The sequence below is a fragment of the Salvelinus fontinalis genome, chromosome 4, assembly GCF_029448725.1.
Source record: "Salvelinus fontinalis isolate EN_2023a chromosome 4, ASM2944872v1, whole genome shotgun sequence".
In the NCBI taxonomy this organism is placed as follows: domain Eukaryota; kingdom Metazoa; phylum Chordata; class Actinopteri; order Salmoniformes; family Salmonidae; genus Salvelinus; species Salvelinus fontinalis.
The window spans coordinates 3,834,827-3,856,663 of NC_074668.1; the positions used below are offsets into that span (position 1 = coordinate 3,834,827).

General features: G+C 47.2%; 1 protein-coding gene across 5 annotated transcripts in view; it reads right to left on the reverse strand.

Moving 5' to 3' along the window:
- LOC129853002 (sodium-dependent phosphate transporter 2-like) overlaps positions 1 to 21,837 on the reverse strand; it is a 129,221-nt gene that overhangs the window by 6,607 nt on the left and 100,777 nt on the right. For 4 of the 5 annotated variants that reach the window (XM_055918616.1, XM_055918614.1, XM_055918617.1 and 1 more), the window contains 3 exons: positions 11,434 to 12,085; positions 9,776 to 9,961; positions 2,397 to 2,481 (listed from right to left, as the gene is read on the reverse strand). In XM_055918616.1, the coding sequence (XP_055774591.1) occupies positions 2,397 to 2,481; positions 9,776 to 9,961; positions 11,434 to 12,085 (923 nt within the window). Of the gene's footprint in view, positions 1 to 1,632; positions 1,718 to 2,396; positions 2,482 to 9,775; positions 9,962 to 11,433; positions 12,086 to 21,837 lie in introns of all 5 variants that reach the window. The other variant, XM_055918615.1, reaches the window with a different exon arrangement.

Here is a 21,837-nt window from a genome sequence, read left to right on the forward strand (position 1 = left end):
AGTCCAAGAGGGTCAGAGTCCTAGTCAGAGTCCTAGAGGGTCAGAGTCCTAGAGGGTCAGAGTACTAGAGGGTCAGAGTACTAGAGGGTCAGAGTTCTAGAGGGTCAGAGTCCTAGTCAGAGTCCTAGAGGGTCAGAGTCCAAGAGGGTCAGAGTCCTAGTCAGAGTCCCAGAGGGTCAGAGTCCAAGAGGGTCAGAGTCCTGGAGGGTCAGAGTCCAAGAGGGTCAGAGTCCTAGAGAGTCCTAGAGGGCCAGAGTCCTAGAGGGTCAGAGTCCTAGAGGATCAGAGTTCTAGAGGTTCAGAGTCCTAGAGGGTCAGAGTCCTAGAGGGTCAGAGTCCTAGAGGGTCAGAGTCCTAGAGGGTCAAAGATCTAGAGGGTCAAAGTCCAAGAGGGTCAGAGTCCTAGAGAGTCCAAGAGGGTCAGAGTCCTAGAGGGTCAGAGTCCTAGAGGGTCAGAGTCCTAGAGGGTCAGAGTCCTAGTCAGAGTCCTAGTCAGAGTCCTAGAGGGTCAGAGTCCTAGAGGGTCAGAGTCCTAGAGGGTCAGAGTCCTAGAGGGTCAGAGTCCTAGAGGGTCAGAGTTCTAGAGGGTCAGAGTCCTAGAGGGTCAGAGTCCTAGAGGGTCAGAGTCCTAGAGGGTCAGAGTCCTAGTCAGAGTCCTAGTCAGAGTCCTAGAGGGTCAGAGTCCTAGAGGGTCAGAGTTCTAGAGGGTCAGAGTCCTAGAGGGTCAGAGTCCTAGAGGGTCAGAGTCCTAGAGGGTCAGAGTCCTAGAGGGTCAGAGTCCTAGTCAGAGTCCTAGAGGGTCAGAGTCCTAGAGGGTCAGAGTCCAAGAGAGTCAGAGTCCTAGAGGGTCAGAGTCCAAGAGAGTCAGAGTCCTAGAGGGTCAGAGTACTAGTCAGAGTCCTAGAGGGTCAGAGTACTAGAGGGTCAGAGTCCTAGAGGGTCAGAGTCCTAGAGGGTCAGAGTCCTAGAGGGTCAGAGTCCTAGAGGGTCAGAGTCCAAGAGGGTCAGAGTCCAAGAGGGTCAGAGTCCTAGAGGGTCAGAGTCCAAGAGGGCCAGAGTCCTAGAGGGTCAGAGTCCTAGAGGGTCAGAGTCCTGGAGGGTGCGGCTAGACATGATTTTCGTTCCTCAATGTGTCTGTATCGTGAACGGACAGCATAACTGAGAATGGGTCCCACATGGCACCCTATTCCGTATATAGTGCACTAGTTTGGCCAGACCCTGTGGGCGCTGGTCAAAGGTAGTGCCCTATAAAGGGTATAGGGTGTAATTAAGTACGCGGACTGAGTCAACCACTGAATAACAGATAACTGAAGTGCAGTGACTAATGGTGCATTTCATTCATTCAGGAACTAAGACTTCACTGCAATACCTCACGTCATTACTTACACAATCCCAGTGAGCTACCTATTAAATATTAATATGTATATTCACTACGTCTGCTAAGTATCGTGTGAGATGGTAAAACTAAAGACATCTCATCTGAGCGCTAACACCTTAACCAATCACCACCGGAGGAAAAGTGCACAAGGGGTCAAAGCTGCAACTCAGAGAGTTATGATTGGCTCAGATTCAGTCTAGTGAAGCTGATGGGAGGAGCTACGAGGCTTCACTGACCAACCAGTACGCCAATACCTTGCAGTGGGTGGAGCTTATTGGGATGCCCACATTAGAGGCAATAAGCACTGATAGAGCACTCATTACTTCAACGCAAAACCCACTGTGAAGAGATGGAATAGAGAGAGAGAGGGGGAGGAGAGAGGGGGAGGGAGAGAGAGAGACAGAGAGAGAGAGAGAGAGAGAGAGAGAGAGAGAGAGAGAGGGAGAGGGGGGGAGAGGGGGGAGGGAGAGAGAGAGGGAGAGAGGGGGAGAGAGAGAGACAGAGAGACAGAGAGAGAGAGAGAGAGAGAGAGAGAGAGAGAGAGAGAGAGAGAGAGAGAGAGAGAGGGGGGGGAGATAGAGGGAGGGAGAGAGAGAGACAGAGAGAGAGAGAGAGAGAGAGAGAGAGAGAGAGAGAGAGAGAGAGAGGGGGGGGGGGGGAGATAGAGGGAGGGAGAGAGAGAGAGAGGGAGAGAGGGGGAGAGAGAGGGAGAGAGGGGGAGAGAGAGGGAGGGAGAAAGAAAGAGGGAGAGAGAGAGAGAGAGAGAGGAGGAGGGCAAGAGAGTGAGGGACAGAGAGAAAGAGAGCAATAGATGGAGGGGTACAAAAACACAGAGGAGAGAAGTGAGACAGGTGAAGGAGGAGTTGGAGTGTTGCATTTTGGGGAATGAGGCAGCCCAGCCTTAAGGCTTTCAGCAAACAGCACACCTGTGGGCACAAACACACCACACCTACACACCACAACATGCCGTGTGAGGGTGAGGTGTGGCTGGGAGGCCGTCCACCCGTCTCAGTCGTACCTTGCAGTGTGTGGTACTGACAGGGATTCCGATATTGGAAGCCAACACAACAGTGAGAGCTGAAGCCAGCTCTATAGTGAATCCGCTGTGAAGAGGATGGGGAGGGAGAGAGACATCCTTTACCGTCAGCGTTCTGCCCTTTTCACATCATCACACACACAGGCCTTCATAGAAGTAAGAGGCACACACACACACACACACACACACACACACACACACACACACACACACACACACACACACACACACACACACACACACACACACATAATATAACCTTTAACCTTTAACCGTTGTATGTCCTACAGTGGGGGGGGGGGGGGGGGGGGGGGTTATGTTCTACAGTGGAGGGGGGGGGGGGGGGTTAGGGTTGTATGTCCTACAGTGGGGGGGGGGTTGTATGTCCTACAGTGAGGGGGGGTTAGGGTTGTATGTCCTACAGTGGGGGGGTGTATGTCCTACAGTGGGGGGGTTAGGGTTGTATGTGATACAGTGGAGGGGGGGGGGGGGGGGTTAGGGTTGTATGTCCTACAGTGGGGGGGGTTAGGGTTGTATGTTGTATGTGATACAGTGGAGGGGGGGGGGGTTAGGGTTGTATGTCCTACAGTGGGGGGGTTAGGGTTGTATGTTGTATGTGCTACAGTGGAGGGGGGGGGGGGTTAGGGTTGTATGTTGTATGTGATACAGTGGAGGGGGGGGGGGGGGGGTTAGGGGTGTATGTCCTACAGTGGGGGGGTTAGGGTTGTATGTCCTACAGTGGGGGGGGGGTAGGGTTGTATGTCCTACAGTGGGGGGGTTAGGGTTGTATGTCCTACAGTGGAGGGGGGGGGGGGGGGGGGGGTTAGGGTTGTATGTCTTATAGTGAAGGGGGGTTAGGGTTGTATGTCCTACAGTGAGGGGGTAGGGTTGTACGTCTTACAGTGAGGGGGGGGGGGGTGTTAGGGCTGTATGGGGGGGGGGGGGGGGTGTTAGGGTTGTATGTCATACAGTGAGGGGGGGGGGGGGTGTTAGGGTTGTACGTCTTACAGTGGGGGGGGGGGGGGGTTAGGGTTGTACGTCTTACAGTGGGGGGGGGGGGTGTTAGGGTTGTATGGGGGGGGGGGGGGGTGTTAGGGTTGTATGTCCTACAGTGAGGGGGGGGGGGGGTGTTAGGGTTGTATGTCCTACAGTGAGGGGGGGGGTGTTAGGGTTGTATGGGGGGGGGGGGGTGTTAGGGTTGTACGTCTTACAGTGGGGGGGGGGGGGGGGGTGTTAGGGTTGTACGTCTTACAGTGAGGGGGGGGGGGGGGTGTTAGGGTTGTACGTCTTACAGTGAGGGGGGGGGGTGTTAGGGTTGTACGTCTTACAGTGAGGGGGGGGGTGTTAGGGTTGTACGTCTTACAGTGAGGGGGGGGGTGTTAGGGTTGTACGTCTTACAGTGGGTCGTATGGGGGGGGGGTTGCGGTTGTATGTCCTCCAGTGGGGGGGGGGGGGGGTAGGGTTGTATGTCCTACAGTAGGAGGGGTTGTATGTCCAACAGTGGGGGGGGGGCTCCAAATAGTGTAAAACTAGTGAATATCAGATTATTTGAAGTTGAAATACACACAATGAGGAAAATTGATGGTAATGGCCACTAGAGGAAGGAGAGTCTTTAGAGACTTCGAGAACCTCAGCTAAAATGGTCCTTTATCCCCAGAAGAAAAGCTGGCCTCTGATGGAAGAGAAGGATGTAAGAACAGGAAAGGAGAGGGGAAGGAGAGGAGAAGAAGGAGAGGGGAGGGAGAGGGGAGGGGAAGGAGAGGAGAGGAGGAGGAGAGGGGAAGGAGAGGGGAGGGAGAGGGGAGGGGAAGGAGAGGAGAGGAGGAGGAGAGGGGAAGGAGAGGGGAGGGAGAGGGGAGAGGGGAAGGAGAGGAGAGGAGAGGAGGAGGAGAGGGGAAGGAGAGGGGAAGGAGTTGAGAAGGAGAGGGGAAGGAGAGGGGAAGGAGAGGAGGAGGAGAGGAGAGGGAGAGGGGACGGAGAGGGGAAGAAGAGGGGAAGGAGAGGAGGAGGAGAGGGGAGGGAGAGGGGAAGGAGAGGAGGAGGAGGAGAGGGGAAGGAGAGGGGAAGGAGTTGAGAAGGAGAGGGGAAGGAGAGGGGAAGGAGAGGAGGTGGAGAGGAGAAGGAGAGGGGAAGGAAAGGGGAAGGAGAGGGGAAAGAGAGGGGAAAGAGAGGGTAAGGAGAGGAGAAGGAGAGGAGGAGGAGAGGGGAAGGAGAGGGTAAGGAGAGGGTAAGGAGAGGGGAAGGAAAGGGGAAGGAGAGGGTAGGGTTCTAAGAAGCAGAGTTCTATTGAGGTGGATAGGGTTCTAAGAAGCAGTGTTCTATTGAGGTGGATAGGGTTCTAAGAAGCAGTGTTCTAGTGAGGTGGATAGGGTTCTAAGAAGCAGTGTTCTAGTGAGATGGAAAGGGTTAGGAGAGGGGAAAGAGAGGAGAAAGAGAAGGAAAGAACAGAGATATAGAGGACAGAGAGAGAGGAGACAGACACTGCGAGGGAGCGAATGAGGCAGGGAGAGATGGGAGCACTCAGGCTGCTGAGCTCTCTGCTCCTTCAGGGAATAACACAAAGGGTTAAATCAGTTCGGCTCCACTCTGCTAGGTGTGTGTCTGAGCTCTGCTGTGCTAGAGCTGCTTCATGTTGCTGGCTGTCTGTCTGTGGGTCAAAGTGAGGTTAACATGAGCTCCATTGTGCTTGGGCTGCTTTCTGTTGCTGGGTTAGAAGAGGAAGAGACACACTACAGAGAATCCTGGATGAGATTCCAGTGAGGTAGATAGGGTTCTAGGAAGCAGTGTTCTTGTGAGGTGGATAGGGTTCTAGGAAGCAGTGTTCTTGTGAGGCGGATAGGGTTCTAGGAAGCAGTGTTCTAGTGAGGTGGATAGGGTTCTAAGAAGCAGGGTTCTAGTGAGGTGGATAAGGTTCTAAGAAGTAGGGTTCTAGTGAGGTGGATAGGGTTCTAGGAAGCAGTGTTCTAGTGAGGTGGATAGGGTTCTAGGTAGCAGGGTGCTAGTGAGGTGGATAAGGTTCTAAGAAGTAGGGTTCTAGTGAGGTGGATAGGGTTCTAAGAAGCAGGGTTCTAGTGAGGAGGATTGGGTTATAAGAAGCAGGGTTCTAGTGAGGTGGATAGAGTTTTAAGAAGCAGGTTCTAAGTAGGTGTATAGGGTTCTAAGAAGCAGTATTCTAGTGAGGTGGATAGGGTTCTAGGAAGCAGAGTTCGAGTAAGGTGGATAGGGTTCTAGGAAGCAGAGTTCTAGCGAGGTGGATAGGGTTCTGAGAAGGAGGATTCTAGTGAGGTGGATAGGGTTCTAAGAAGCAGGATTCGAGTAAGGTGGATAGGGTTCTAGGAAGCAGTGTTCTAGTGAGCGGATATGGTTCTAAGAAGCAATATTCTAGTGAGGTGGATAGGGTTCTAGGAAGCAGTGTTCTTGTGAGGTGGATAGGGTTCTAGGAAGCAGTGTTCTAGTGAGGTGGACAAGGTTCTAAGAAGTATGGTTCTAGTGAGGTGGATAGGGTTCTAAGAAGCAGGATTCTAGTGAGGTGGATAGGGTTCTAGGAAGCAGTATTCTTGTGAGGTGGATAGGGTTCTAGGAAGCAGTGTTCTAGTGAGGTGGATAGGGTTCTAGGTAGCAGGGTGCTAGTGAGGTGGATAAGACTCTAAGAAGTAGGGTTCTAGTGAGGTGGATAGGGTTTTACGAAGCAGGGTTCTAGTGAGGTGGATCGGGTTCTAAGAAGCAGGGTTCTAGTGAGGATGATTGGGTTATAAGAAGCAGTGTTCTAGTGAGGTGGATAGGGTTCTAAGAAGCAGGGTTCTAGTGATGGGTGTAGGGTTCTAGTGAGGGGGATCGGGTTCTAAGAAGCAGGGTTCTAGTGAGGATGATTGGGTTATAAGAAGCAGGGTTCTAGTGAGGTGGATAGAGTTTTAAGAAGCAGGTTCTAGGTAGGTGTATAGGTTCTAAGAAGCAAGATTCTAGTGAGGTGGATAGGGTTCTAAGAAGCAAGATTCTAGTGAGGTGGATAGGGTTCTAGGGGAAAATGTTCTAGTGAGGTGGATAGGGTTATAAGAAGCAGGGTTCTAGTGAGGGGCGTAGGGTTCTAGTGAGGGGGATAGGGTTCTAAGAAGCAGGATTCTAGTGAGGTGGATATGGTTCTAAGAAGTAGGGTTCTAGTGAGGTGGACAGGGTTCTAAGAAGCTGGGCTCTAGCAAGGTGGATAGGGTTCTAAGAAGCAGGGTTCTAGTGAGGCGAATAGGGTTCTAAGAAGCAGGGTTCTAATGGGGTGGATAGGGGTCTAAGAAGCAGGATTTGAGTAAGATGGATAGGGTTCTAGGAAGAAGAGTTCTATTGAGGTGGATAGGGTTCTAAGAAGCAGGATTCTGGTGAGGTGGATAGGGTTCTAAGAAGCAGGATTCTAGTGCGGTGGATAGGGTTCTAAGAATCAGGGTTCTAGCGAGGTGGATAGGGTTCTAAGAAGCAGGATTCTAGTGAGGTGGATAGGGTTCTAGGGGGAAAATGTTCTAGTGAGATGGATAGGGTTCTAGGAAGCAGTGTTCTGGTTAGGGGGATATGGTTCTAAGAAGCAGGGTTCTAGTGAGGGGCGTAGGGTTCTAGTGAGGGGGAATAGTGCAGTCTCAAGGTTCTAAGAAGGGTAGTGCCAGGTTCTAAGAAGCATAACTAGGATAATTCACTCAGAAGGGTTCTATTAAGGATCTAGAGGGTTTTAGAGCAGAGAAGGGTTCTAGTGAGGCTCAAGGAAGACTAGAGTAGAGAAGGGTTCTAGCCTTGTTGAGGAGTAGGTTCTAGTGGTCCTACAGGGGTGTGTGAGTGGTTCATTTCAGGAGAAAGGGCCCATGCAGACTTCATCATGCAGATACAGACATACAGACAGACAGGCAACAAGCAGCAGTAACGTGTAAAGCTGTGAGCTTTTTAGTGTATTCAACTGTGTGCATGTTTACTGAACAAAAATATAAACGCAACATGTAAAGTGTTGGTCCCATGTTTCATGAGCTGAAATAATTTCTCCTTTGCCACGATAATCCATCTACCTGACAGGTGTGGCATATCAAATCAAATGTATTTATATAGCCCTTCTTACATCAGCTGATATCTCAAAGTGCTGTACAGAAACCCAGCCTAAAACCCCAAACAGCAAGCAATGCAGGTGCAGCAAGCATGCTGATTAAACCGCATGATCATTACACAGGTGCACCTTGTGCTGGGGACAATAAAAGACCACTCTAAAATGTGCATTTTTGTCACACAACACAATGCCACCGATGTCTCAAGTTTTGAGGGAGCGTGCAATTGGCATGCTGACTTCAGGAATGTCTACCAGAGTTGTTGCCAGAGAATTTCATGTTCATTTCTCTAACATAAGCCGGCTCCAAAATCTTTATAGAGAATTTGGCAGTACGTCCAACCGGCCTCACAACCACAGACCACATGTAACCACGCCAGCCCAGGACCTCCACACCCGGCTTCTTCACCTGCGGGATCTTCTGAGACCAGACACCCAGACAGCTGATGAAACTGTGGGTTTGCACAACCAAAGAATTTCTGCACAAACTGTCAGAAACCGTCTCAGGGAAGCTCGTCTGTGTGCTCGTCGTCCTCACCAGGTACTTGACCTGACTGCAGTTCGGCATCATAACAGACTTCAGTGAGTAAATGCTCACCTTCGATGGCCACTGGCCTCGCTGGAGAAGTGTGCTCTTCACGGATGAATCACGGGTTTCACCTGTACCGGGCAGATGGCAGCCAGCGTGTATGGCGTAGTGTGGGCAAGCGCTTTGTTGATGTCAACGTTGTGAACAGAGTGCCCCATGATGGTGCTGGGGTTATGGTATGGGAAGGCATAAGCTACGGACAACAAACACAATTGCATTTTATCGATGGCAATTTGAATGGACAGAGATCCCGTGACGAGATCCTGAGGCCCATTATCGTACCATTCATCCTCCGCCATCACCTCATGTTTCAGCATGATAATGCACGGCCCCATGTCGCAAGGATCTGTACACAATTCCTGGAAACTGAAAATGTCCCAGTTCTTCCATGGCCTGCACACTCACCAGACATGGCACCCATTGAGCATGTTTGGGATGCTCTGGAATCGATGTGTACGACAGCGTGTCCCAGTTCTTCCATGGCCTGCACACTCACCAGACATGTCACCCATTGAGCATGTTTGGGATGCTCTGGATCAACCTGTACGACAGCGTGTCCCAGTTCTTCCATGGCCTGCACACTCACCAGACATGTCACCCATTGAGCATGTTTGGGATGCTCTGGATCAACCTGTACGACAGCGTGTCCCAGTTCTTCCATGGCCTGCACACTCACCAGACATGTCACCCATTGAGCATGTTTGGGATGCTCTGGATCGACCTGTACGACAGCGTGTTACAGTTCCCACCAATATCCAGAAACTTCACACAGCCAATGAAGAGGAGTGGGACAACATTCTGCAGGCCTGATCAACTCTATGCGAAGGAAATGTGTCACGCTGCACGAGGCAAATGGTGGTCACACCAGATACTGACTGGTTTTCTGATCCACGCCCCTACTTTTCTTTTAAGGTATCTGTGACCAACAGATGGATATCTGTATTCTCAGTCACGTGAAATCCTTAGATTAGGACCTAATGAATCTATTTCAATTAATTGATTTCCTCATATGAACTGTAACTCTGTAAAATCTTAGAAATTGTTGCATGCTGGATTTATATTTTTGTTCAGTCAATATATGAGTGAGAATATGAATCTGTGTATGAATCTGTGAATGACTGAGTATATGAATCTGTGAATGACTGAATATATGAATCTGTGAATGACTGAATATATGAATCTGTGAATGAATCTGTGAATGACTGAGTATATGAATCTGTGAATGACTGAGTATATGAATCTGTGAATGACTGAATATATGAATCTGTGTATGAATCTGTGAATGACTGAGTATATGAATCTGTGAATGACTGAGTATATGAATCTGTGAATGACTGAGTATATGAATCTGTGAATGACTGAGTATATGAATCTGTGAATGACTGAGTATATGAATCTGTGAATGACTGAGTATATGAATCTGTGAATGACTGAATATATGAATCTGTGTATGAATCTGTGAATGACTGGGTATATGAATCTGTGAATGACTGAGTATATGAATCTGTGAATGACTGAGTATATGAATCTGTGAACATGATGCAAGTGTGTATTTGTTTAGTTATCTGTGATTTTTCTGTTATGTAATTAGTAGTTGTGTTATATTGAACTGTATTTGAATGTTGTGTGCGCATATTCAAATACATGTCATCCTCCCACCCACCCCCTTCCCCCCATTCCCTCCCCGTCCGTCCCTTCTCTCACCTGGAGGGGGTGATGGGAGTGAGGTCCTTGCCCATGGTCTGGATCACCCGGCGCCCCCACACCCAGAGGCCGCAGCAGATGCCCACGCCACCGTAGAACAGCAACCAGATGGGGGTGGCAGCGTCCTGCATCACCCCGCCTTGTTCGTAGATCATCCACAGCGCCACCAATGGGCCGATGGCGTTACTGCAGGGGGTAGAAGATGTTGAATGACAGATTTATGAATAACTCATTAGAATTTATAGTTTTATGGATAACATGATATGGCAGTTGTGTTATGATGAATGGTAGTTACTGCAGCGGGAGAGGGAAGTCAGTGTAACAGGCAGTTTCCTTCCTGTTTGAGAGGGAAGTCAGTGTAACAGGCAGTTTCCTTTCTGTTTGAAAGGGAAGTCAGTGTAACAGGCAGTTTCCTTTCTGTTTGAGAGGGAAGTCAGTGTAACAGGCAGTTTCCTTTCTGTTTGAGAGGGAAGTCAGTGTAACAGGCAGTTTCCTTCCTGTTTGAGAGGGAAGTCAGTGTTACAGGCAGTTTCCTTTCTGTTTGAGAGGGAAGTCAGTGTAACAGGCAGTTTCCTTCCTGTTTGAGAGGGAAGTCAGTGTAACAGGTAGTTTCCTTCCTGTTTGAGAGGGAAGTCAGTGTAACAGGTAGTTTCCTTCCTGTTTGAGAGGGAAGTCAGTGTAACAGGTAGTTTCCTTCCTGTTTGAGAGGGAAGTCAGTGTAACAGGTAGTTTCCTTCCTGTTTGAGAGGGAAGTCAGTGTAACAGGTAGTTTCCTTCCTGTTTGAGAGGGAAGTCAGTGTAACAGGTAGTTTCCTTCCTGTTTGAGAGGGAAGTCAGTATAACAGGTAGTTTCCTTCCTGTTTGAGAGGGAAGTCAGTGTAACAGGCAGTTTCCTTCCTGTTTGAGAGGGAAGTCAGTGTAACAGGTAGTTTCCTTCCTGTTTGAGAGGGAAGTCAGTGTAACAGGTAGTTTCCTTCCTGTTAGAGAGGGAAATCAGTGTAACAGGCAGGTTCCTTCCTGTTTGAGAGGGAAGTCAGTGTCAGGCAGTTTTCTTCCTGTTTGAGAGGGAAGTCAGTGTAACAGGTAGTTTCCTTCCTGTTTGAGAGGGAAGTCAGTGTAACAGGTAGTTTCCTTCCTATTTGAGAGGGAAGTCAGTGTCAGGCAGTTTCCTTCCTGTTTGAGAGGGAAGTCAGTGTAACAGGTAGTTTCCTTCCTGTTTGAGAGGGAAGTCAGTGTAACAGGTAGTTTCCTTCCTGTTTGAGAGGGAAGTCAGTATAACAGGTAGTTTCCTTCCTGTTTGAGAGGGAAGTCAGTGTAACAGGCAGTTTCCTTCCTGTTTGAGAGGGAAGTCAGTGTAACAGGTAGTTTCCTTCCTGTTTGAGAGGGAAGTCAGTGTAACAGGTAGTTTCCTTTCTGTTTGAGAGGGAAGTCAGTGTAACAGGCAGTTTCCTTTCTGTTTGACACTAGTTTTATGGATTATATGGCAAATGAGGTGAATGTTAGTTGTGTGAACACATTGAATAGTAATTGTGTTGACTGGTAGTCAGCTGTAGGGTTGGAAAATTCTGGAAACTGAAAATTCTGTAGAGAAAAATACTGATTTCTGGAACACCTGGGAACTTTCTGGAAAGTTTCAGGAATTTAGCAATCCTAGTCACCTGACGTCGTTGCCTCCGTGAGCAAAAGATCCGAAGCATGCGGTGAGGATCTGCAGGAAGTGGAAGAGCAGGTAGACGGTCGGTTTGTCCTTATCCCCTTCGTCCTCTTCTGCAGAGTCATCCAGTGGGACGGGAGCCCCGGGCGCCCCTGCCTCCTCGCCCCCGAGGTCAGACGCCAGCTTCATCTCCACACCGCCCTCCTCCGCCTCGATCTCTGCCTCCGCCACGGCGTTACAGTACGATGAATAACTATCATAGCGGACCCTCTTCTTGGTGTAGGACACGCTCCCAGACCTCTCCACCTCCCCCACCAGCTTCTCACTGTCCTCGCGTGCCTCTCGGGCCTCGCGGGACTCGGAGCGGAGCAGCGGCTGGACCGGCATGCCACAGATGGCGGCCGTGTAGCAGGTATAACTGTTGTTGCGACGCAGCAGGCGGTAGTTGTTGTCTGGCGTGGGGGCGGAGTGGTCGTCCTCCAGCCGTCCCAGGTGGATCTTGTGGAGCAGGTCTTTGTAGAGACCAGAGTCCTTGTGAACCGTGTGGTACACTTGACCGTCGCTGCGGATGTGTTCCCCTCCGAAGGTGAAACTGCCGTTGGACAGCGGGGATTTGGACATGGACAGGGTACCGTTGGTCATGGAGTGGGTTCGTCCTGAGGAGAGGAGGAGGGGGGTGAGCAAGACAACACTTATATTATACTATATACTACATAGAAATACTATACTAATACTACAATATTATCATATTAACTGAGTGTACAAAACATAAGGAATACCTGCTCTTTCCATGACAGACTGACCAGGTGAATCCAGGTGAACGCTATGATCCCTTATTGATGTCACTTGTTAAGTCAATTTCAAATCAGTGTAGATGAAGGGGAGGAGACGTGTTAAAGAAGGATTATTAAGCCTTGAGACAATTGAGACATGGATTGTGTATGTGTGCCATTCAGAGAGAGGGTGAATGGGCAAAAGATGTAAGTGCTTTTGAACGGGGTATGGTAGTAGGTGCCAGGCGCACCGGTTTAAATGTGTCAAGAACTGCACCCAAAGGACATCCAGCCAACTTGACACAACTGTGTGAAGCACTGGAGTCAACACGGGCCAGCATCCCTGTGGAACGCTTTGGACACCTTGTAGAGTCCATGACCTGACAAATTGAGGCTGTTCTGAGGGGAAAAGGAAGGGGTGGAACTCAATATTAGGAAGGTGTTTTTAATGTTTGGTGTACTCAGTGTATATGCATGGCGTGGGTCTGCCCTGCAGAGGGGAGGGGGATAGCTATACAGAACTAAGGATATAAGAAATACTATACTATAAGAAATACTATAATATACTAAATACTGTACTATACTATAAAATATAGGTTTAGAAAAGGTGGTTCTACAGTGATAAGCAGCCTTGTCTGCGACCTTAAGACTTCCTGTACTATACTATAAAATAGGGGAGCTTTACAGATCTAAGGATATTACAAATACTATACTATAAGAAATACTATAATATACTAAATACTGTACTATACTATAAAATATAGGTTTAGCAAAGGTGGTTCTACAGTGAACTACTCGCGTGATGAGCAGCCTTGTCTGCGACCTTAAGGCTTTAGCTCAGCGGGCCCACCCCATACAGAAAAGTAATTTATGGCCACATAGGGTACCAGTCAAAAGTTTGGACACACCTACTCATTCAAGGGCTTTTCTTTATTTTTACTATTTTCTACATTGTAGAATAATAGTGAAGACATCAAAACTATGAAATAACACATATGGAATCATGTTGTAACCAAAAAAATATATATATTTGATATTCTTCAAAGTAGCCACCCTTTGCCTTAATGACAGCTTTGCACACTCTTGGCATTCTCTCAACCAACTTCATGAGGTAGTCACCTGGAATGTATTTCAATTAACAGGTGTGTAAGTTTTTTGGGGGACAAAAAAAGCACATTTTTGTTTATGAATTTTTACAATATAGACAACTTTGACTTTGTGACTAATGGAAACCACCTGCTTGCTCTGCTCCTCCAGTGCGCTACTATTTACACTATTTGCTTGAACAATAGATGTTGCTTGAAAAAAGATACATCTTACTTCACAAGGGGCAAAATCCTACATTCAAGTTCTTTCTTGCTACTGCAAAATGAAAAGGTTGTGTGAGGTGGAATGTAAATAACACAACGTGGATATAACAGTTAAACAATCAAGTTAAGTTAACAATGTACCCTTACTGTACCCTTGGTAACCTGTGATGGAGATACAACTTTCAAACCAAGACGTTTTTCCGCCAACATTATCATCCCGACGACTTTACTTTGCTTTATATCTGAAAGGTATTGCCGGCGACAAAGCTGCTTACTTTTATTTCATCCAACCAACCTAGTCACGATTGCGGTAAAGTTCTGCCTCTGGCTTAGTATGAAATGTAGCAGAAATGTTGAGGTGGAATTGGCACGCAGTACGCTCTTAAAGGTCTTAAACTCTTGATGGTTGCTAGGCAGCACCCTTTACTAGTATCCTACTGGCATAACAATACGGGGATGAAGTAGTTGTTTGGGCTATTTACAGATGGGCTGTGTACAGGTACAGTGATCGGTAAGCTGCTCTGACAGCTAATGCTTAAAGTTAGAGAGGGAGAGATAAGACTCCAGCTTCAGAGATTTTTGCAATTCGTTCCAGTCATTGGCAGCAGGAAGGAAAGGCGGCCCAAAAAATACAAAACTGAAATATATCATTTACATAAGTATGCATACCATTTAATCAGTACGTTGTTGAAGCACCTTTGGCAGCGATTACAGCCTCGAGTCTTCTTGGGAAAGATGCTACAAGCTTGGCACACCTATATTTAGGGAGTTCCTCCCATTCTTCTCTGCAGATCCTCTCAAGCTCTGTCAGGTTGGATGGAGAGCGTCGCTGCACAGCTATTTTCAGGTCTTTCCAGAGATGTTAGATCGGGTTCAAGTCCGGGCTCTGGTAGGGTCACTCAAGGACATTCAGAGACTTGTCCAGAAGCAACTCCTGCATTGTCTTGGCTGTGTGCTTAGGGTCATTGTACTGTTGGAAGGTGAACCTTCGCCCCAGTCTGAGGTCCTGAGCGCTCTGGAGCAGGTTTTCATTAAGGACCTCTCTGTACTTTGCTCCGTTCATCTTTCCCTTGATCCTGACTAGTCTCCCAGTCCCTGCCGCTGAAAAACATCCCCACAGCATGATGCTGCCACCATCATGCTTCACAGTAGGGATGGTGCCAGGTTTCCTCCAGACATGACACTTGGCATTCAGGCCAAAGAGTTTAATCTTGGTTTCACCAGACCAGAGAATCTTGTTTCTCATGTTCTGAGAGTCCTTTTGGCAAACTCCAAGTGGGCTGCCTTTTACTGAAAAGTGGCTTCCGTCTGGCCACTCTACCATAAAGGCCTGATTGGTGGAGTGCTGCAGAGATGGTTGTCCTTCTGGAAGGTTCTCCCATCTCCACAGAGGAACTCTGGAGCTCTGTCAGAGTGGCCATCAGGTTCTTGGTCACCTCCCTGACCAAGGGCCTTCTCCAACGATTGCTCAGTTTGGCTGGGCAGCCAGCTCTAGGAAGAGTCTTGATGGTTCCAAACTTCTTCCATTTAAGAATGATTGAGGCCACTGTGTTCTTGGGGACCTTCAATGCCACAGACATTTTTAGTACCCTTCCCCAGGTCTGTGCCTCGACACAATCCTGTCTCGGTGCTCTACGGACAATTAATTTGACCTCATGGCTTGGTTTTTGCTCTGACATGCACTGTCAACTGTGTGACCTTATATAGACAGGTGTTTGCCTTTCCAAATCATGTCCAATCAATTGAATCTCCCACAGGTAGACTCCAATCAAGTTGTAGAAACATCTCAAGGATGATCAATAGAAAACAAGACGCACCTGAGCTCAATTTCAAGTCTCATAGCAAAGGGTCTGAATACTTGTGTAAATAAGGTATGTTTTTTTATTTTTAATACATTTGCAAAAATGTCTAAATACCTGTTTTAGATTTGTCATTATGGGGTATTGTGTGTAGATTGCCGAGATTTAAAATGTTTTTTTAAATCTATTTCAGAATAAGGCTGTAACGTAACAAAATGTGGAAAAAGTCAAGAGGTCGGAATACTTTCTGAATGCACTTTATATGCTCAATGGATTTATTAAAATAGACCAATGACATCTGCACACTACTACTACCACTCATCCCGGCATGCACACGGGAGGTAATAAAGATGTATACAGGCAAGATTGTGTTAAAAATGGACTTGTTTGTAAGGGGGGTCATATAAATATTGCCCAATTTGAAACCATTAATTGTCCTAAAGGTTACAGTTATTCTTACCCTAAAGAGGCACTGGTGTTACAATTTAAGAAGTGTGCAACTAGGTTTTCATAAATATGGTATCCAACATAAGATTGACAGAATTTCAATGAAGAGCACGTCCATTTCTGTATTGTAATTATATTTACAGAATACATTATTGGCCATATGACTATGTAACACCTGCGGCCTATAGGGTTACCTAAAATGTCAGTTCCTGTTTATTGAGGGGGAACACTTCAACCACACGTTCGTGACACGCTACCTATTGTGTTGGACCATGAGTTCTGAGCATTACAAATGGACCAGACAACACTTTATCAAAAATATATCATTTTATTACAAGTTTCTCTTTAAATTGACAAGATTAAAACCACAGGCACTTTCTGTTTATTAGCCAGTACTAACAGTCATTAATCAATAATACCCAGATGGTAGTGTCTGTAGACAGACGGGTTGCCTCCTATAACGTACCGGCGTTCCGGGTTACACGTCTGTACGTAAAGAACGTCAGTTTGGCATAGCGGAAAGGGAGGAGTTGGGACATCCGCTAGTTGCCCTAGCAACAATCAGTCAATTCTATTAACCTGAACCGCGGTGCACCGGTCTATGGCCTGTGACGTGAACGGGCAAAATTGGTGAGGGAGGAACACCCTTCTCAAATAGAACCGTAATCGGCGCCGCTCGGCCATGTTGTTAACAAGGAGCATGGAGCATCATCCAGAAACGAGATGTCGTATGTTAACATTTTCAAACTTGGGGAGGCAGAAGGCGTTTTTTTAACCAAAAGCAATCACTTTTGCATGTGAAAACACAGAAACCTATTCATTACTACACGCGATGAATCTAGTCTAAGCTACATCACGTTTGTTTTGAGCCGGATTTTCCGTCTGCTTTGAATTGGGCATCTGGCTCACACCCGGGAGACGGTTCCAAAACGAATGCAATCACTTTTCATCCGGTACAAACTCCAATAATCGATTTCCCCTCAATTCCTGCCTGCATTTTAAGCCCCACCCACCCAAACACGTGATTTGTTGGGAGAGTTGTCAGTCTGAAGAGGAATATTCTTTCCTCCCCTTTCCTCCCAAAGTGGCCAATACAGTCCGTTATTCATCCCACACACCTAGTCACTGTTGTTACCTTGGTCTGTGTGTCTGAGACATACCCGGATGGTGGTTTGTGCCCTACTCAATCAATACTTTAAATAGCTGGGAGTACAAAGCAATAAGTTACGTTACATCTCATATTCGTAAATACCTTACCGAAGCCACCATCACGCCGAGCATGAGGGGGAAGTGGCGCAAGAACTAAAAAAACAACGACAGCCGACAACCCTGAAATGCAATGCCAACTATGTTAGGAGGGACGCCACTACGAGCTCTCTCCAACCAGAGCTCCACAGCTCTGACATTTGCAGTTTGGACCGACGTTCATTTTCCTTGGAGCCAAGCGCCACGGACAACCTCCTGTTCCCTGCACTGCCCTAACAGAGGTAACACGACCCCCCCAAAAACCCCCAGGGTGGACTACAGGTTATACAGCGCCAGAGGGAGTGAACTGCAAGGAGAGAGAGAAACAGTAGTTTAAGTAAGATGCTCATATCATGGACGGACGGACGGACGGACGGTGGTTAAAATGTTCAGACAATGAAACAGCGTTGGTCGGAGTGGAATCTCAGTAGTCGGGAGTCGAGTCCTGCAGGACAGTTATGGTAGGATGAGGGAGGAAGATTTGAAGGGAGGAAGATTTGTGGTTTCTAGAAGGGACACAGAAGCACATCATTTAGGATATACAGCGTCATGATAAAACAGTGGTGTATGCTGTATGTTGGGGGCGTGTCAGAACTGAGCTACACTGTATAATAGCCCCCCCCACCCACCAAGGTGAGGATAAGGATCCTAACTTAGAATGTATTACAGATTCTGGATGACAGGAAAACATGGCTTGTCCATAGTTGGCATTTTAATGCACTCATATTTTCAGGGGTACCTTAAAATGTCAGATATTTTGGTGCCACAACAGCCTTTCATTGGGAGAACATTTTAATTTAACCTTTATTTAACTAGGCAAGTCAGTTAAGAACAAATTCTTATTTTACAATGACGGCCAAACTCTCCCTTAACCCAGACGACGCTGGGCCAATTGTGCGCCGCCCTATTGGACTCCCCCGATCACGGCCGGTTGTCATACAGCCCGGTATTGAACCAGGGCCTGTAGTGACACCCTCTAGCACTGAGATGCAGTGTCTTAAGACAGGTGAACCACTCTGGACTTCCTCACCTGGCTGATAGTGGACCGTTTCAGATCTAACAGGTCAACTGGAGCACCTAAAAAAGGAGCTGCTGGAGTTGGAACCACACACAGCAATGGTGTTGGTCATGTGACTCACTCCCTTCTCATAGTCTCCTGAGGGTCGGGAAAACTAAATAGATTAGTTGAAAAGGTACACTGTTAGGTTGGGATTAGATGAACCCTAAACTAATTAATTATTTTTTAAAAATGAAAAAAATGATTTAAAGAATAATTGGTGTAAACTTCTAACCAGGCAACATCTCCCCTTACAGTCTCTGGTACTGTTCGCTGAGGGAATGGAGTCATTTACTGTTGTAAGTTATCCGACCATAATAACATTGTATTTAGAATGTAACATCAGCTCCTTCAGAAGAATGTGTTATTTTTTTAAATATTTTTAAATAGTTTAGGGTTCATCTAATCCCATCCTAACAGTGTACCTTTTCAACTAATCTATTTTAGTTTTCCCGACCCTCCGGAGACTATGAGAAGGGAGTAGATATGAGGTGGATGGAAGCAAAAGGAGATTGTAAACTGTAACCCACCCGGAAGCCAAAGGAGCGAATAATTACAATTTAGCAGATTAACACTGGAGTGATAAATCATCAGATGATCATGTGCAAGTGGAGATACTGGTGTGCAAAAGAGCAGAAAAGTAAATAAATAAAAACAGTAAGGGGAAGAGGTAGGTAAATTGAGTGGTCTGTTTACAGATGGACTATGTACAGCTGCAGCGACGGGTTAGCTGCTCAGATAGCAGATGTTTACAGTTAGTGAGGGAAATAAAAGTCTCCAACTTCAGCGATTTTTACAATTCGTTCCAGTCACAGGCAGCAGAGAACTGGAAGGAAAGGCGGCCAAAGGAGGTGTTGGCTTTTGGGATGACCAGTGAGATATACCTGCTGGAGCGCAAGCTACGGGAGGGTGTTGTTATCGTGACTAGTGAGCTGAGATAAGGCGGAGCTTTACCTAGCAAAGACTTATAGATGACCTGGAGCCAGTGGGTCTGGCGACGAATATGTAGCGAGGGACAGCCGACTAGAGCATACAGGTCGCAGTGGTGGGTGGTATAAGGTGTAAACAGCGGTGCGGTCCGGCTGAGGCCACTATGAAGGAGATAGGAGACCACGTGACACCTAGGGTGTAGACAGGGGGAGATGAATGGGAAGGAAAGGGAGCGTTTCTATATGTAGTGTGATGTCAAAAATGAGGTCAAGTCAAATGTGTGTCTCTGACTACCTGTCAGTCAGTTGCTTCTCAAAGCATAGTCTACCTCGGTCAGTAGAGCGTTGCATGGCGATGAACTTGTCTCCCGAATTCTGCTGGCGGACTTCTTCCCCGGGGCCTCAGCGGGTGGTCACCAGACCGAGGAGTGAAGGACAGCAGGGGGGAATCTGATAGGTGCTCACCTCTCCTGCAATAGAAGTGTTGAATGTAGAATAAAGCATCGCTCATGGTGATTGGATGTCAAATAAATAAACAAATAAATCCTGGCCAATAGTTGAGAAGAGATGCTGTGGCTAGGCTAAGCCCAGATCTGTATGTCCACTCAACCAGATCTACTAATCATAGACCAGAGGGTCAATCTGAAGGTATAGACAGGATGAGGGAGAGAGAGAATTCACCATCAGCGTAGGAATGCTGATCTAGGATCAGGTCCACTCGGTCCATAAAATACTAGTATTCATTATGATCTTACCTTTTGCAAATTCTTAGTCTGGATTGTTCCCTTGGGGTCAAAGTGGACCCTGTATATTAATGAAATACAATTATCATTGTAAATCCATATGTACATGTACTATCTAGCTAGCTTGCACTGTAGTAGTACCTAATATAGGATACTTGTTATTAGCTGTTATAGATCAACTTCATGATGATAAGCTCCTCCTACATGTGATCCAGTATTAAAGTTGACCTCCAGTGGCCACCACAACTCCTCCATCTGGAAAGCCAAGACAGACAGACAAGCTGGCAGACAGGCAGGAAGACAGACAAGCTGGCAGACAGGCAGGCACAGACAAGCTGGCAGACAGACAGACAGACAGACAGACAGACAGACAAGCTGGCAGACAGACAGACAGACAAGCTGGCAGACAGACAGACAGACAAGCTGGCAGACAGACAAGCTGGCAGACAGACAGACAGACAAGCTGGCAGACAGACAGACAGACAAGCTGGCAGACAGACAAGCTGGCAGACAGACAGACAGACAGGGAGACAGGCAGGCACACACCCACACAGCCAGAGCTGGGCAAAATAGACAAAATGCGAAACAAATGTTGCTATTTATAAGTTGCACCTCCGTCACTGGGTCGCATCATGCTATTATTAGGAACGTTCTCAAGCTCTGCCGGCGGCGACATAGTAGTGCCCAAAAGTTGAGAGAGATGGAGGCTATGACTGCTTTTGTCTAGATAACACTTTAGTGGCCTGAAAATATAACGACATTTAGTAGGAAACAACTTTGCCGCCATCATGTCGTCAAATGGATTGCAATGTTGTCATTAGCTAGCAAAGTTAATCAAAAAATAGATAGCAATGCTAATGTTACCTAGCTAAAATTCAGTGGTCTCCCTCAATCTTAGCTAGCTAGCTAACGTTGTACTGCATCTAATGTCAAGCTGGCTACATCAAAATGATGACAAAAGGTTATCTTTCTAATTATGTTCCTCCTTTTGCAATACCATTGTATTTCCAAGCCACTTGAATGCACTTTTGAGTTCTTGAGAATAGCCATAGCTAGCTACCATAGTGATCCCCTCAAGAGCAGATCATTTCAGTTCATCATTTATATAGCTTGCTAGCTAGCTAGTTGGTTGTGCTAGAAATTATATAAATCATGCTAGGCACTTGTTTCAATGCACCTTCTAAATATGAAATTACAAGACAAAAAAGGACACTTACCTAAGCTGTTCCTCTATGCATCCTCTTGGTTGTGACGGTAGAGTAGCTAGCTAATCTCCTTTCCCAGAGGGTGGACACGACACGACTTTCAAAATCCTATATAGACTGAGCCTACACGATAGGCTCGACACCACTACACGATTCCTCACTTGGCGGCGAGGATTCTCGATACCATACCGTCTCGCCAACACAATAATGTGATGCGATTGGACTGTTAACGTAGCTAGAATGAGCTGTGGCTCAAAGCAGCCTTAAAACATCTTCAGTGAGAAATTCATGTGTGCCATACAGAGTTGAAATATCTAGCCACCATTTTGAATTGAATAACATTTCTTGTGAACTTCAGAGTTGTAACCATTTGACACTTTGGCTTTGGTTAAAGGCAAGTACAAACGCGTACCGGCCTGCACAGCCCTACACAGAGCCCTGACCTCAACCCCATTTAACACCTTTGGGATGAATTGGAACGCCGACTGTGAACCAGGCCTAATCGCACAACATCAGTACCCGACCTCACTAATGCTCTTGTGGCTGAATGGAAGCAAGTCTCTGCAGCAATGTTCCAGCATCTAGTGGAAAGCCTTCCCAGAAGAGTGGAGGCTGTTATAGCAGCAATGTTCCAACATCTAGTGGAAAGCCTTACCAGAAGAGTGGAGGCTGTTATAGCAGCAATGTTCCAGCATCTAGTGGAAAGCCTTCCCAGAAGAGTGGAGGCTGTTATAGCAGCAATGTTCCAGCATCTAGTGGAAAGCCTTCCAGGAAGAGTGGAGGCTGTTATAGCAGCAATGTTCCAGCATCTAGTGGAAAGCCTTACCAGAAGAGTGGAGGCTGTTATAGCAGCAAAGGGGGGGACCAACTCTATATTAATGTCCATGATTTTGGAATGAG